At 34.4% G+C, this 15713-nt stretch overlaps 2 protein-coding genes across 4 annotated transcripts; both read left to right on the forward strand.

The window, feature by feature from the left end:
• The first annotated feature begins 464 nt into the window (after positions 1 to 464).
• Positions 465 to 4681, forward strand: LOC120070657. 2 transcript variants are annotated; one of them, XM_039022490.1, is made up of 4 exons: positions 465 to 1016; positions 1735 to 1832; positions 4061 to 4117; positions 4220 to 4681. In XM_039022490.1, exons 1-3 carry the CDS (start codon positions 755 to 757, stop codon positions 4112 to 4114), a joined length of 414 nt encoding a protein of 137 aa, XP_038878418.1. In that variant the 5' UTR covers positions 465 to 754; the 3' UTR covers positions 4115 to 4117; positions 4220 to 4681. The 2 variants fall into 2 exon arrangements, with proteins under 2 accessions (XP_038878418.1, XP_038878417.1); XM_039022489.1 differs by having other exon boundaries at positions 4245 to 4681.
• A 1997-nt stretch (positions 4682 to 6678) lies between these two features.
• Positions 6679 to 15346, forward strand: LOC120071723 (WD repeat-containing protein 75). 2 transcript variants are annotated; one of them, XM_039024104.1, is made up of 16 exons: positions 6679 to 6953; positions 7052 to 7237; positions 7810 to 7989; positions 8355 to 8766; positions 9059 to 9177; positions 9266 to 9343; positions 10009 to 10149; positions 10873 to 10920; positions 11017 to 11183; positions 11408 to 11486; positions 11578 to 11660; positions 11894 to 12023; positions 12496 to 12628; positions 13310 to 13473; positions 13563 to 13755; positions 14754 to 15346. In XM_039024104.1, exons 1-16 carry the CDS (start codon positions 6834 to 6836, stop codon positions 14957 to 14959), a joined length of 2439 nt encoding a protein of 812 aa, XP_038880032.1. In that variant the 5' UTR covers positions 6679 to 6833; the 3' UTR covers positions 14960 to 15346. The 2 variants fall into 2 exon arrangements, with proteins under 2 accessions (XP_038880032.1, XP_038880034.1); XM_039024106.1 differs by having other exon boundaries at positions 10876 to 10920.
• The last annotated feature ends 367 nt before the right edge of the window (positions 15347 to 15713 follow it).

A 15713-nucleotide genomic window follows, 5' to 3' on the forward strand; every position in this document is an offset into this window, starting at 1 on the left:
TGTTTGCTTGTGTTCCGTATTGTACGGGCATGTAAGGTCTATCTCTAAATCTGTAATAAAGAAACACAAATCGATTGATAAACGAATGATGCTTAATCTAATTGTGTTTGAAAACTACGATAATATCGTTATCGTTATTGTTACCATTACAAACATGAGAATTATTGATTTATCACATTTACTATCACTGTTTGATCATAAAACGTAACAGTAATAGTAAATATGACATATTCATAATTTTAAATAAAAAAGATAAAAACAATTTAATTAGATTTGCGATTGTGGTCTATTATAATTTATCTATCAATGAAATCTCGTTACAATTATATCTATTTTCATTACGGATTGTTAAATGTAACCCTGGAAGTGTAGTTTCTACTCCATAAAATTTAGCAAAAAAGAAAAAAAAGAAAGGGGCAAATGGGATATTTAAGTGAAATAAGAGGGGCAAACGAGGAGAAGAGTGAGAAGAAAGACAAAGATCCAACGAGCTTACACACTGAACTCGGGTTGCGTGCGATCCGTTCTCCAGTCTTTGAACACTCTGTGTTAGTGTTCCTTCAGTGGCCAAAAAAATCAAAATACCCTCTCGAATTAAAGCCAAGGTAAAGCAAAATTCCTTCTTCAACTTTCTCTGCAACTCCGAAAAGCTCCTTCTTCTTTTTTCTTCATCTTGACCCCCAAGATTTTTCCCTTCTTCCATTTCCATTTCCCTTTCCATTCACTCGTCTCGTTTTCTTTTCCAATCACCACAATGCCCATCAATAGCGAATCTACGCCGCCCCCTTTGATCGGAAAAATTGGGCCCTATACCGTCTTCATGACCCCACCGGCCACTCCTTCGCCGGCTTCTCAGCCGCAGCCGGTGTTTGAGTCTCCTAAGAAGGTCATTCAGCCGCCTCCGGTTCAGCCTCCGCCTCACCAGTTCGATAAGTCTGTTTCTGTTGCTGCTTCCCCTAATGGGAATGCGTCCGTCTCTGGATTCTTTAGAAATGCGGTCTCTAAAGTGCAGAATGGTAATTCTTATGATGCGATGTCCTGTTCTGGAAAATGGGTTTCTGCTTTGAGTTTCCTTTTTTTGCTTTATTTGAATTTAATGTTGGGATATTGGGGCTTCAGGAAATAAAAACGAGATTCGCTTTCTATTTTTCTGTTTTTTCTGATAGTGGTAGAGATAAATCTATCTAGGGAAGCTGATAAGTTCGAAAATTATGAAATTTCATGAGTTTATTCTGTGTAGTGTAGCTACAGGGGGTTTAGCATTGTTTTAGCCTATTTTTTGATGTGAAATTAGACTAGGATTCTCATGGAATAGTCATATTTTTTATTATTCTTTTTCATTTTATTGTTTCCATTATTACTAATCAGGGGAGACATGTTTGTGAATGTTAGTTCTTCTCCCTGTATTATCTTGTGAATTTCCTCTACCATGTCTTGTTCTTCTGTATTTGATACTTTTTTCTTTTTTTGGAAATTCCTGTTGATATTTTAAAGGTGGTTTTCTTGTAAAAATTGATGGAGGATCTCTTTTGTTTAAGGTCCACTCCATCTTGTGCTAAATGTGTGCTAGTTTGTAAGTAAGTAATCTGTTATTGTTTGGGAAATTGGGGGAAAGAAGAGAAGAAACTGAAGAAAATTAGTGGTGAAACTTTGCTTCATAATTCAAATATTTTCTGCCATGCCGTTATTTTTGTAAATGATCAAAACATTAAAGGTTTTGGTGCAATTTTGCAGCACATTCAAGCTTGGATGACCATTTGGCACGCTGGTTCGGGTTAAATCAATCTAAGTACCAGTGGGCACTAGATGATTATTACGAGAGCAAGGGAATGGTATGCATTTGTTCAAATTTATTAGTACAATTACATATTCTTGTGTATTGTTTTTTTAAATTAGTGTTTTTATTTGTCCTTAATCTTAACATCGATTGTCCATTTTGTCTATTTATGTAAGCAGGTTGGTCTGGTGTTTGATCTTGAAAAACATTGATTGTCCATTTCACTTATTCTTTCTCATCCCTAGCCTATAATTTTGGTCTATTCGTAATTGAAATAGTAATAGTTATTGATTGAAACCGCATACATGAAGTAGCATTGAAGCAAACTTGCACTACTTACATTTGAAGTAACTTTGAAGTCAAGTGTCTCTCTAACTTGTTCTACTTTTCCATTCAGTATTTCATTTATTTTCATTGAATGCATACGGTTAACTAGTGGAACTTATTTGCTTTCCACTCTTGTTTTTATGAGATAGATAAATAGGACGAAGAGGCTAACCGTGTTATAGATTTGTGGTCGAAGTGAACCTGTATGCTTCTGTAGAGTAAAGGGAAACAATAAGATGGACATTTCTTTCTTGCCTTTGATAAATGGTATAATTTGGTGCATGAATAAGAAACAAGCAATTAAATACCAGACTAGTTGAGATGGTTGTCCTTCAAGATTAAGTCTTCTTTTAAGTTATTTATTTTATTTCTTTTTTCTCTATCTAAATGTAGTTATAATGTCATTATTGGTATACTCGTAAAGTATCCTTTCTCTATTTGCAATAGAAGGAACTATAATTGCTTTACCTATGATATTGTTGACACGAATGATTGCCAAATATAAAAAAAGCTATTATATATATGCATGGGTTCAAGCCCTCCCACTCCCCAAAATGATTTGGTTCATCTTTTTGCATTTTACTTTCATCAGTTATGATTAGATGTTATACTTATACCTAAGCTTTTACTCTGACTTCCCTGTTCTATAACGTAGAAAATCTCAATAAACCTTCAAAGCTTGTGCTACACAATTCCAAAACTCAATAAACCATTTATTGTATGGTTAGGCATGGGTCTGGGCATTTTCTTCTGTTCAGTTGTCTAGTTTGTCCTTCTGTATTCTTTCATATTATCTCAATCAGGTTTTCTGATTAAAAAAATCCCAAAAAGCCATTATGTTTTCAACCCTAAAATAATTGGACATATTCATACACAACCCCAAACCTATCTTAAATTGAATTTCCAACTTCTGGTAGTTTGGTGGAAAGACCAATTCAGTTTTCTTTTTTAATTGAGGAACTTTCATTGAGAACAAATGAAAGAAGAACACAAAAGGGCATACAAGAAAACAGGACAGCGAAGCAAAATGCCCCCAACCCAAAAAACTATACAAAAAAAGGGTCCGATCTAAATGGATCAAACTAAGAGAATGATCACAAAGAACTTAGTTACTGACATCCAAGAAAGATGTTTCACGTAACAAGGACTATACCTCTCCTCAAGATTTCTTAAACTCCCAAGAAATTCTCTTGTTTCTCTTGAATCACAACCCTCAAATAACAGTGATAAAAGAAAACTGCCACAGGATTGGCCCCTTATCGTGGAGAGGGGAGGGGGGAGTGCACTGCCTCCATCATCAACAAACACTTGCAATTCCAGAGCCAACTAACACCAAAAGTCTGAAGGAAACAGGACCAAATCAAAGAAACATAGGGACAACTCCAAAAGCCTGACTCAACTTCAACTCTTAACTCAAAACCATCTGCCTCAAATTGTTGAAGCAACATGTTTTAGTTTCCTTGAGCAATTGGTACATTCACAGTTAGAGTGAGAAACCATGGTCCATTGGCCGAGAATCCTACAAGCTTCCTTTACAACCAAATTTAATAGGGCTAGATGGTTGTCCATGAGACTTGTCTAGATGTGCACAAGTTAGCATGGAAACTTTTGATATTAGGAAAAAGTAATGATGAAAGAAAAAAAAATCGAAAACTTGATTTTTAAAAAGAAATTTTGGGCTGTTTCATACCAATCTCAAAATTTTGCAAGTTACTTCAATACTTGGTCTTACAAAATTTAATTTGAATGTCTAGCAAAAAAAGGGTGTTTATTTATGCCTTTAGAGTTTAACCAGATCGTGATCAATATCGTCACACATCCAAGTGAAATGAGAGTTTATTTAATTCTATATCAAATTCAACTTTAACTGCATTTTTCTATATCAAATTCAACTTCTTATATCTGTATATATATGTATGTAAGATCTTGAATTTTAGCATTTTTCTCTGACTCCAGGAAAATGGGGACATGAAAGCAAAGGAACCATCGAGCAAAGCCCAGAGCGTGTAACAGGTGCTAAAATTTGTGATATTGTTGCGTAACCAAGTCCTTCACTAATTTCTTCATGCCAACATGTTTGGTTTTATTTTAATATCGCCTTTTGTATGCTTCCAGAATCAAACTTGTTGTATGTTTGTAGGATACTCCCCATCTTTGGACAGTAGAGAAACTATTTATACCTATCTATGCATTGGCTGGAAGTGGGTCTGATTATTTATACAATGCCTGATGAAGTGGCCAGCTCTTGGAATGTGATTCCATCTACCTTATACAAAAATCGACAGAATTTGGTCGTGTTGTAGTTGTAAGCCATGTAATGTTATGTACCGTCATCGTCTTCATTTCTCCCCTCATTGATCTCTCTTTTGTTCTTTTGAAGCTGAACCTTTGGCTTATGTATTTTGAGCTACCTTTTCGGTTTATTTGTGCCATTATAGTGAAGGTAATGTTTGAAGGCAATATTTGGTTCCAACCATCCAAGTCATTTGAGATTTCATCAAATGTGCCATTATAATGAAGGTAATCCTACAAGCTTGTCTTAACATTTCTTAAATGGTAAGATGTACTTTTAACTAAGATTTGTGTTCCAGAATTAATTGTAAGGTTTGGCTACAAGACCATAAATTGCAGTATCACCAAGATTTATGGAATAGACCAAAGTAGTATATTTATATCAAGTTAAACAAGTCTTATTTTTACAAGCATTGCAAATATAGTTCATTTAAAAATACACATATACAATAACTATTTGGTTTTTGTAAATCATGTTTGTTTTCTCAATTTTTTTACAATGGTTTCATCTTTCTTTGGGAAATATTTGAATTCATGTCAAAATTTAAAAAACAAAATCAAGTTTTTAAAAATGGTTTCTCCTTTTAGTTCTTAAAATTTGACTTGATTTTTTTTAAAAATGGTAAAAATGTATATAACAAATCAAAGAAATTTATAGATGGAAGTAGCCTTAAAAATTTGATTTTCAAAATCAAAAAATCAAATGATTATCAAATGAAACCTTATTTTTCTTTAACATCAAATAGGATGAAAACAACTCTTTGATTTAAACCATAAAATGTTTGAGGCAATAGAATGTGAGATGTATAATGATTAAACCAAGTTTGATTTACTAAACTAAAAAGGGGGAACATAATCATCTCCCAATCTTTGAGATAATTATCAATTTTGTCATTAATCTTTTGAAAATTTCAGATATATTATGGATATTGAAAATTTCAATTATTTTGTTACACGAACAAATTAATATTCAACAATAAAAAAATCAATATGCTATTAATTTACGAGTTATTTTGAAATAAAGAAAAATAAACTGACTTAATTGTAAATATAGCAAAATGTCACTCTCTATTAGTGACAGATCGTGATAAAACGAGATTGAAATCTATCTGTGTCTGATAGATATCTGTCACGATCTATCACTCATAGACAATGACATTTTGCTATATTTGAAAATACTTTCGATTGTCTTACCATTTAAAAAATTAGCCTTAAATTATTGGGGGGATATATAGGTTTTATTGGTAGGTGAACTTTTCTATTATTTTCTAGTTTTTTTTTTTTTTTTTTTTTTCAGAAATTGAGTTTTATGTGTTACATAGCATCACGATAATATGTACTATTTCTTTTCCTTTTTGTTTTATATATATGTATGTATATGGTAGAGAATTGTTACTACATTAAGAATAATTTTGAGAAATAGTTTATTTAAAAAAAAAAAAAGATTTGAGAAATGTCAAAATTAGTACAATTGGAGGTGGAAGGATCCAAATCACAAAACTCTTGGGTGGTTAACATGTATTGTGTCACTTCTAATTTGGCAATAGTATGTTTGGCCAAATATAATATAATATATCATTATTAAAGAAGAAAATTTTAATTGCGCACAATGGATGGAGGTATAAAACTACTACTTATTCCAACATCTTAATGAGTCGCTCATAATCAAATGATCTATTCCCAACACATACAGGAGAGCTATGAGAGTCACAAATCACCCAATCCACCCCTACTTTCCTTTCACTGCTCTTTAAGATGTCAACATTAATCAAGCTTTCATCATGGGGACCACTAATCCTGGCTCATGTATCGCTCAAATCTCCCTACACTAGGTTGAATAATCTTTTGGTGCTAAACTTGATGAATATCATTCGTACTCTCAACGAGTCATCCACTAACCTATTTGAGACTAAAAAAATGTGGTTGAAGCTTCTTTGGAGATCACTTGTGGTTTGGGTGTTTGTCGATTTTTTCTATTGTAAGTTTGTTGCGCTTGTCTGGTTTGGTTTCAGGCTCCTTACTTATGGGGAGGTTGCAAGAGAAGTCTGTTGGGACTTTAATTATCCTAATTGGGTGTCCTCTCTTCTTAACGAAGTCGGGTTCATTCTTTCTTTCTCTCCCTCTTCTTTTTTTTAGTACCTTGTTTGTGACGACTTATTGGGTCATGTAATGAAGTTATCATTATTATTTTAAAAAAAAAAAAGAGAGAGAGAGAGAGCTTGGTATGGAATTAGTAAAATATACGAGGGAGAGAAACCAATAGATTACTTAAAAGGGTCTCTTTTGTAAATTTGAAAAAGAGGGCATAGTTCAACAGAAACTTCTCATCAACGGCGGCTGAAGAGAAAACAGAGAGAGAGGTTTAATAGTCGCTTTAGGGCTTTGGCGGAGGAAAACTCACCAATCGTCATTCTCGCAGCTTCTCTCTCTCCGTTCAATGATTACCGGCGGGAAGAGCTACGTTTCAGCTTCTCCAGCTTTCTCCAATGACGCCAAGCGGCTTCTCGTCTGCACCGCCAACTCTGTCTCCATTTTCAGTACCTCCACTGGCTTGCAGGTGAATACCTTCTTCCTCGCTTCTGTACTCAGTTTCTATGCTGTATATCAATTCTTCTAACACGTCATTTGTTTTGGACCCTTTTGCTTCTGCTTAAGATTGCTGCATTGGAGGGTCACAAGGCCTTGGTGACATCGGTCACCGTGGTGCCGGCGTCTAGTCCGGCAAGTAAGATCTTGTGCTTCTGTTGGACTACCTCACTCGATGGAACAATTCGCTATTGGGATTTCTCGGTGCCGGAGCTCATGAAGACCGTAGATATTCGGCTACCTGTTTACTCCATGGTTAGCTTGTTCTTTATTTGATAAGTCTCAGTGTCGTGTATGGAAAAGGTCTAAGAAAACACTTACGTCTAGATTTTGAAATTATTTAGATTTAAAACTGCTCGTTGGGGAGTGAGTTTCTCAGCTTTTCCTTTTCATTATGCTACGATGCTGCTTTTAGACTCTAGACTCCGCGAAATTAGAAGATAATGAACCTTGTTTTATACAGTTTTTTGTTCCCTAGTATCTTAAGAGAAGTGACAATATTTGCTTTCACGTGCTTATGATACGGAATATTTTAGGGACAGTTTTCACCTAATATCTTATAGGAAGTTGGAACAAGTAATGGAACTTTGTTAATTTTAAATTTTGGTACTTTGTAGTTGGCGGTTATAAAAAATTAGAGATGGAACATAGAATCAATATGTAGTGCAATGATCTGTGACTTGGGATGGTAATATCGGTTCAATGAAGTGTGGCGGGAACAGTGATGTGTGTGTTCTCAATACTCTTTTTTGTAACGAACTGTGTTGGTTCTTTCTTTGAGTTACTAAATATTGAATAGCTTATTTTGCTTGCTTTCTTTTCCTCAGGTCATCCCTTCTTTGTTAGGCCAACTGTTGGAGAAGGATGTGAAGTCTCAGGATCTTTTTGCGTATGTGTCAGTGGAAAACATTCAAGTGAAGGATCAGAAACCAATGCCTGTGAGAGGACAACTCCTTAAATGTAACTTAACCAAGTCTCGCTTGGCAGCTGGGGTCATTTTGGCTGAGGTGCAATTGACTCATATTCTCTTCATTATCTCTAATGCTTTCATAGTTGCTTATTCGAAAACAAATATTTATTCACTCAAATAATATGTTTTGTATATGTTAGTATTACTCTACATGTTTAAGTACAAGGCTATTGGCTTGGGAAGTAATTGGGACAAACATGATAGGGTTGGGTGGTTGTTCTGTGAAATCCATTAAGATGTGCTAGTGCTTATATTGGGTTAAACATCCATAAGTATATTTGGGGTGTAAAACATAGTAGTTGTGCATAAAATTGTAGAGTGCTATGGATGTTTTCAAAAGGTTTGGAACTTTATTAACACGTATACTTTCCACTTGGAGTAATGTGTTCTCACTCTTAACAGACTCATCAACCTGAGTATATAACTATTAGCTCGTCAGGGAGGTTCTTTGGCATCCGAAATAAGCGCAAAATCCACGTATGGGAAGTGCCAAAAGCAGCAGAGACTGAAACTTTAGGGGCTAAAAAAATTACTCTGCATCACACAAAAGACTTGACGGTTCTTGCATTTCACCCAATCCAAAGAATAGTAGCTGCAGGTGATGTGACTGGGAGAATTTTAATATGGAGGGGGTTCGGTAATCGGACATTTCCTGTTTCCGGTGAAGAAGCTGGCAAAAAATCCTTTGACAGTGATGAAGATAAACCAGGAGTAAGAGGAAATGATGATGCTGATTCTTGCTCGACACGGCACTGGCATCCTTCTGAAGTGATTGTTCTATCTTTCTCCTCTGATGGGGCATATCTTTATTCAGGTAAAATGTTAACAAATAACAATTGCAAATGGGAATACATCTGGGAACTTTTAATAGAAAATGTGATTTTATTTACAAGTTTGACAATGAGATCTTGGGAGGGAGTAGTAATTTAGCAAGTCTTAATCACTATCATCTTCCTCATTTTGATATTATGTGATGATATAGAATTAATCTAAGTAGACATATTATGTTACTTTTAATGCCACTATTCTTATCTGTTCACAATGGTTGCTTATTACGTCCTATCATAATTAGATTTGATCTTAATGACTCTTAAATCTTATTTAAGGTGGGAAGGAGGGTGTCCTTGTGGTTTGGCAACTTGACACTGAGAAGAAAAAATTCCTGCCACGAATTGGGTCACCACTATTGTATTTTACTGATTCTCCAGACCCTCTGCTTGCATCTGTAAGTAGATCTTTATTTTCACAACCAAGTATATTTCGCCACAGTTTTTTTTTAGTCCCTTTGTTTGAAACTGAAACTAGGTTTTTAGGTATCTTGTGCAGACAATCAAATTCATTTACTGAAAATGCCTTCTATGGTAATCTTGAAGTCCATATCTGGAATCAAGGTTTGTTTCAACAATCTTTTATTCTTTCTACGAATTCTCTTTTTATTGAAGCAGCCTTGATAGTTCATAATGTGTGTGGTTAACGAATGTTGGAATGGATGAGACTGTTTGAGTTAGAGATGTTGACTATGCCACCTTGCGTGCCATGGAGATGTGTATAGGAGAATGGTATACACTTTAGAAGCCTCCAAATAGAAAAGCTATATAAAAATTTTCTTTCAATTCTGGGTCTTTCTGTACAAACTATTGTTTTCTTCAACATTTTCTTCTTATCAGCATTTTCTCAGTATAGTATGTAGTTTTTCCATGTACGTTATGATTTTATATGTCCAATAATGTGGCCCTTGCTAGAAGAATGTAGCTTTCCTAGTTCATTGTTGTCTTATATGATCGTATCGATATTTGATATTTCTGTCATGCTGGCTTGAAGTAGGTTAAGGAAATCTTTTCACTATTCTATAAGGTTTGTTAGATACACTTATGTTATTGCCTTAGTGTCTTACTTCTTTTTGGGCATATAAAGTTTGATGATTGCACAACTGTATGTAATTTCAACTCTTACACATTATCTATAAGTCTTATTAGAAAATAATGGCTATTTTTTTGTTTATAAATGTTCTTCAAGCCTTATTCTACTGCAACTTATTGTGTTTCATTATTTTCAGCTTCCTTGTTCGTTTTTGGATGTCTGTCAAGGCTCTAATAATGGATTTGCCTTCAATCAAAATGGTGGTCTAGTTGCCCTTCGTTCAGAAAACTATAGCATTCAACTGTACAGTCTGTTTGATGACTGTGGAATTTGTGAGGTGAGAATGTACTCATTACTTAATTAGCTAATGAACTGGGGTAATAACATGACTCATTACTTAATTAGCTAACAAACTGGGGTAATAACGTATTAACATGTATTTGTTTGCATCCCTTTTGTGGTGTCGCTTTATAAATATCTATATTGACATGAGTTTCATTAGGCAATGATATGTCCTTCAATGTTATCTATAATATGCTTATTAGACTTTCTTAGACCAGAAATGCTCTTTTTATTAGGTTGATATTCTAGTAGTCTCAAAATCACATTTTCATTAAGACTAACAAAAGTAGAAAAAGGTTCCCATATAAAAAGGACCAAAGCCATTAAATTCACCTTGATCCACCAGTGCCAAAGAAGAAACAAAAAGATCCCAATTATCAAAGCCTGAAAGAGAGGGGAAACAAAATATAGAGAAAGAGAACTATCAACACAGTTTGAAAATTGTAATTCTCTTTTTTGAAAGTGTTATCTTAGTGTTCTTTGTAACCTTATTTACCAAAGTGAGGAGTCGCCTAACCAACAGCACCTCGGATATTTGTGCCGTCATGTACAGAACTTCAAATGTTGTAGGTATGGAACAGGATGTGGCTCTTTTCGCATAGATATGTCTTCACATGGCTTCATGTTTAGATACAAATTCAGATCTAAAAACATTCAGTTTTTGTCACAGTATTTTAGAAGCAAATCTAAGTCTTAACTGTTCTACATATAATGTTAGCAGGTTCAAATTTGTGAGAGGAACCATCAACCCGTCGAAGAGCTCACTGTATGTGAACTTATATGTTGGTGTCATTTTATGGAAATAATGTCTGTAGGAATTATGTGTCTGATGTTATCATTATACTTGAATGTTGGGTGGCAGGTTGCTGTTACTGTAGTGGCTCTCTCCCTAGATGGCTCTTTAATGAGTACTGCTGAAGTTAGACGTCCTGAGGGTGGTATTGGAGGTTTCACCTGTCTCAAGTTTTGGGACTCAGAGTTGGAAAACAAAAGGTTTAGTTTGTCAACCGTTGTATATGAGCCACACAGGTTTGTTTTTGGTCCTTTTCCAAAATCACAATGAGACTTTATTTCAAAGGTTATTTTATTATATGAGTTAATACCTGGTCAATACAGCTTAATGATGGTAAGACCGTAAGAGTTAAGTTCTTGTGGTCATAATTTCATAGCACTCGTTTGTATTTGATGCTGGATGCAGAAAATGCTGTTTCCGTTCTTTAATCTGAATGGAAATTTGCACTGCCATTTGACAGGGATGCTGGTATTTCTGCTCTCACTTTCCACCCTAATCGCCATATGGCTGTCAGTACATCATATGGTGGAGACTTTAAGGTACCGTTGGAAAAAAAAGATAACTTCACACAGAAGTATTTTCTGCAATAAAATTCATTTTATTTTATTTTATTTTTATGTTTATGTTTAGATATGGATTTGCAATGATGGACTTCAGAAAGTTCAGGGAGAGAAAAATTCAAGTTGGATGTGCCATTCAGTTGGGTCTTACAAGTATGCATCCGATTCCTTTATTTCTTTATTTTCTGCTTAGGTTTTCTGTTTTCTGAATGGTGGGGCAAAATATTTCTTTTATTTATTTGTAAAAATGTAGGCTTAAGTTGGATTTAGAATTTTTTTTCTTCCTTAAAATGTTTCTAAATTGTAATGTAAACTTTACTCTGGTGTTTGTAAGTGATGGCTTGTTGTTCTTTTTCCAATTCTCATATAAGATTCCGCTTTAACAGAAAGAAGTCGATGACTGCTGCCACGTTTTCTTCCGATGGTTCTGTTTTGGCCATTGCTGCAGAAACTGTCATTACATTATGGGACCCTGAGCAAAATATCCTCGTTGCCGTACTTGGAGAGACTTTTACGGTACATAAAGTTCTCTTGAATTTGCCTATATTCCCATTAAAATAACAGTGTGAATCCCAATAAGCTGGTAAACTTGACCTAGTCCAGCCGGCATTTCAATTGGAAGTATTTTAGCATGCGTTTCTCTACATAAATGCCTGTGCTTAATTTCTTTTGAAAGCTCTAAAGGTGAATGGATCCATAATGTTTTGATTTCTTCTCTTTTGTTATTTACATTTTGTGACAAGTGTGTAATGTTATTTGGTGGTGGGTCTGAAGCTTCTCTCCATTTTAAGTCTGTCAATAAAGCTTGAATACTGTATTTGAACAATCAATTAACAAAAAAGAACTTCCTTCGTTAATGATAAAAGAAAGGAAACAAGTTAAACTGTTGATATGCTGTGCCATGTTAGTAATTAGAAAAATTCTCTCCTCCGATGTTATCATCTGCATTCATCTCTCTCATGAATTCAAGTTTTTTCAATTTGGACAGCCGATCGTGAATCTTTCCTTTGCGGGAGACTCTGAGTTCCTTGTATCTGTTTCACAAGGTTCAAGACCACAACTGTCTGTCTGGAGTGTGTCGAAACTATCAATATCTTGGTCATACAAACTTCATATAGAAGGTTTAATGCTCTCATCTCTTTTCTCCTTTAAGTTGAATTAAGTATTGACATAATTCAACTCGAACTTGGTTGATTGCTTCACTTCTACACTAATTTCACAAATTAGCAAGGAAAAAAATTATCACTAAAACTTCTTGATGAAGGTAGAATGTTAATAATGTCAAAACAACATGTTTCTATTTCTATTTTATGTTAATTAGTTCTAGACCCCAAAGGCTGTGTCTTAACAGTGTAGTGCCTGCAATGGGTGAAGGCTACTTTTCTTTTTAAGAATTCAAATAGGTTAACTTGTGACAGATAATCGACTAACTGGCAACTGCGTGCTTTTGGGACTATAAACATGCTAGTTTGACAGAACCTAACTGCTAGGCTACTGGGATTGATTCAAGTTTTTCTTGAGCAATTTGAAATACTTGGCTTCTGTTAAAACATCCAAGCATTTCCTTGTGGCCTTATTTGTGTGTATTCTGTAAAATGAATGAGGAAAGTATATGGGTCCTGATTATTGAAGATACATTTCTTTCAGTTAGCTCCTTCATTGGAATGTTGATCATTTCATTAACTGTTAGCTGTAATCTACATAAAAATCTATTTTTGTTTATGGTTAAAGGACATTTGAGCCATGACCATAGAGTTTGTTCCAAATTCTAATCCTGGCTGTCCCATGATTTGCATCTACAGCTTTGGCCTGTGCTGTGGATATGTCTTCTTTTGCTGTACTTGCCCTTATCCCCGAATCTGTACAGTTGCAATTTAGTGACTCAACATTCCAAGGGAGAGATGGAGTGATATTGCATTTTAATGCCAATGATCCTGTTCCCCAGAGTACCTGGTCTGTTAGGAAGGTACTGTATTTTCTACATGTTTTCCCCCGCTCTTATTAATTATTACTTATTTATAATTAATAATTAATTAGTCTTGATGTACACCGCAGGCTCAGGGAGGGGGTCTTGCCTTTCTTCGATCCAAAAAATTTTACAATAGTTCAGATGGGAAATTTGGGCATCCTTGGCTTGTCTATATCAATGGTGACCACGAGTATGCTCTATTTGACCTATCTGGCAAAGAAGCACAAGAGCTTAGTTTGACCAAGCGGGAAAGTTATCACGCCCTTGAAGAAACAGGAGGTATATTATTTTCTATTTCAATCGTATCAACAGTGTGATTCTCTATAGCTGTACGGCCTAATTTTCTCATCTAGGTCTGCTTCACAATATCCACTTTTCTCTAGGAAAAAATCCTTACCCCACATTGACCTGATATTGTTTTTTGTTTGCTTATTTTGTGTAAATGTGCATGCGCAATGTATAATTTTATATATATATATAAATAATATATATTTTCAGGAATAGGGACCTTTAAATGGGGTGTTCTAGGTTGGGTTGAGTTGGTTTGGATTGAAAGACTTTTTAGACCCGACTTAATTGTTCGGATTGTAAGTTTCTTCAACCTAAATAACCCTTGAACCCAACCGAACTATGAAATATTTAGGTTAGGTTGATTTGGGTTACTTGAGTCATTTATTTAAATATTTTGTTCTAACAAGAAGTAAAATGTTAATATGTATTAATTTTGTTAATTATTTTCATATATCAAATTAAGATTAACATTAAATTTCAGTTTATATTATGAAAATTTTCTATCTAAAGTGCTAAAAAATTAATTCTGGGAGTTGTTGGAGAATACATTATCTATAAAAATCATTAAATTAAATAAAATTAAAATAAATATATGCACATATAGTTGCATCATAAGTTAAAAAAATATACATTTTAAACTTAACAAGTTCGGGTTGGTTTAAGTTATTTTAGGTGACCCATTAATCAATCCAACCCATAAAGTTTTCATTTATTCGAATCCAACTCAACCGAAATAAGTTGATAACCCAATTCAAACCGTATGGGTTAGATTTCATGGATCGATTTTAGGGTCATTGGGTTTTGAACATCCCTACTTTGAATCTGGTTAAGACTTGAGGAGATCTCATGTGCCATTTTCATTCTAAGTGAATTATTTTAAACTCCGCATTTTATCCCATAGTTGGCAGATTATATTTTACTCTAGCATTAATTTCATTTTGAAAAATCATGTCACTCATGATTATTAATGCATCAAATTATTACAGGGAAATCTGGATATGAAGCTATCTATGGCGAACTACCAGAATTTGACTCAAAGATGGACCAGACCATGTCTGCCCCATCTATTCCATCACAGAGGCCTTGGGAGACCATCTTCAGTGGCTCATCACATGAACTTCCACCTCTGAGTAAGCTTTGTTCAGCATTTTTAGAATCATTATTGGAGAGGAGGACCGTTACTACCAAGTAATTTCAAGTCAGGTATCCTATAAACTGAAACATATCACATTATATGCTTCTCGAGTTCCTGGATTTCACTCGATCGGTACAATCCAAAGATAGAATCAGTTGGCATCAAATCAGAAACCTTCCATTTCCCGATTTCTATTCGAGTACACAACAGGGATGGAAAAGCTGTCCTCAGGTGAAACAATCCAAAAGAAGCATCTTCTCTGGCTCACTTGAAGATCTTCAATACAAAAGATTGGATTTGCTTCCAGAAGAGTAAGAAACATCGGAAATTTTTGTTAGATAGGTCAATTTTGAGCGTGTAATTTGGATTTTGAAAGAGTATTGGAAAATTTTGTAAATTAGTATGCGTTGTGTTTTTAATTTGCTAATTTATCCCTTTAGATTATCCGGAATCTTATCTTATAATTATTTTATTATAAAACATAACTATAGTGGTAATGTTAACTATTTTATACAAAGGTTGGTGATGATTATTAACACATTATTCAGATATATGTTACATATGTTTATGTGGTTGACTTTCATTATATCAGTTACCTTCGAAAGATTAATTTCCTAAGCAATTAAAAATGATATTATAATGAACAGTTGGAATCCCAATAATCAATGAGTCATCAAAACACACTTTTAAAAACCATGTTACATGTAGTAGTAGTTCAACTTAGAACAATAAATTGCATTGAATTCTGAGCAAAGGAATTTTCCACTATTCTGCCAAGTGCAACCTCTGTGTATTTTATAATTTTTATGTT

The sequence above is a fragment of the Benincasa hispida genome, chromosome 2 (genome assembly GCF_009727055.1).
Source record: "Benincasa hispida cultivar B227 chromosome 2, ASM972705v1, whole genome shotgun sequence".
Taxonomy (NCBI): Eukaryota; Viridiplantae; Streptophyta; class Magnoliopsida; order Cucurbitales; family Cucurbitaceae; genus Benincasa; species Benincasa hispida.

Bases quoted from the DNA above. Each gene is read 5' to 3' on its own strand.
- LOC120070657 (XM_039022490.1), top strand. From the start codon at position 755: ATGCCCATCAATAGCGAATCTACGCCGCCCCCTTTGATCGGAAAAATT. The intron at 1,017-1,734 runs GTAATTCTTATG...GCAATTTTGCAG, and splicing joins GGTCTCTAAAGTGCAGAATG to CACATTCAAGCTTGGATGAC. The intron at 1,833-4,060 runs GTATGCATTTGT...CTCTGACTCCAG, and splicing joins ATTACGAGAGCAAGGGAATG to GAAAATGGGGACATGAAAGC.
- LOC120071723 (XM_039024104.1), top strand. From the start codon at position 6,834: ATGATTACCGGCGGGAAGAGCTACGTTTCAGCTTCTCCAGCTTTCTCC. The intron at 9,178-9,265 runs GTAAGTAGATCT...CTAGGTTTTTAG, and splicing joins CAGACCCTCTGCTTGCATCT to GTATCTTGTGCAGACAATCA. The intron at 10,150-10,872 runs GTGAGAATGTAC...ATATAATGTTAG, and splicing joins ATGACTGTGGAATTTGTGAG to CAGGTTCAAATTTGTGAGAG.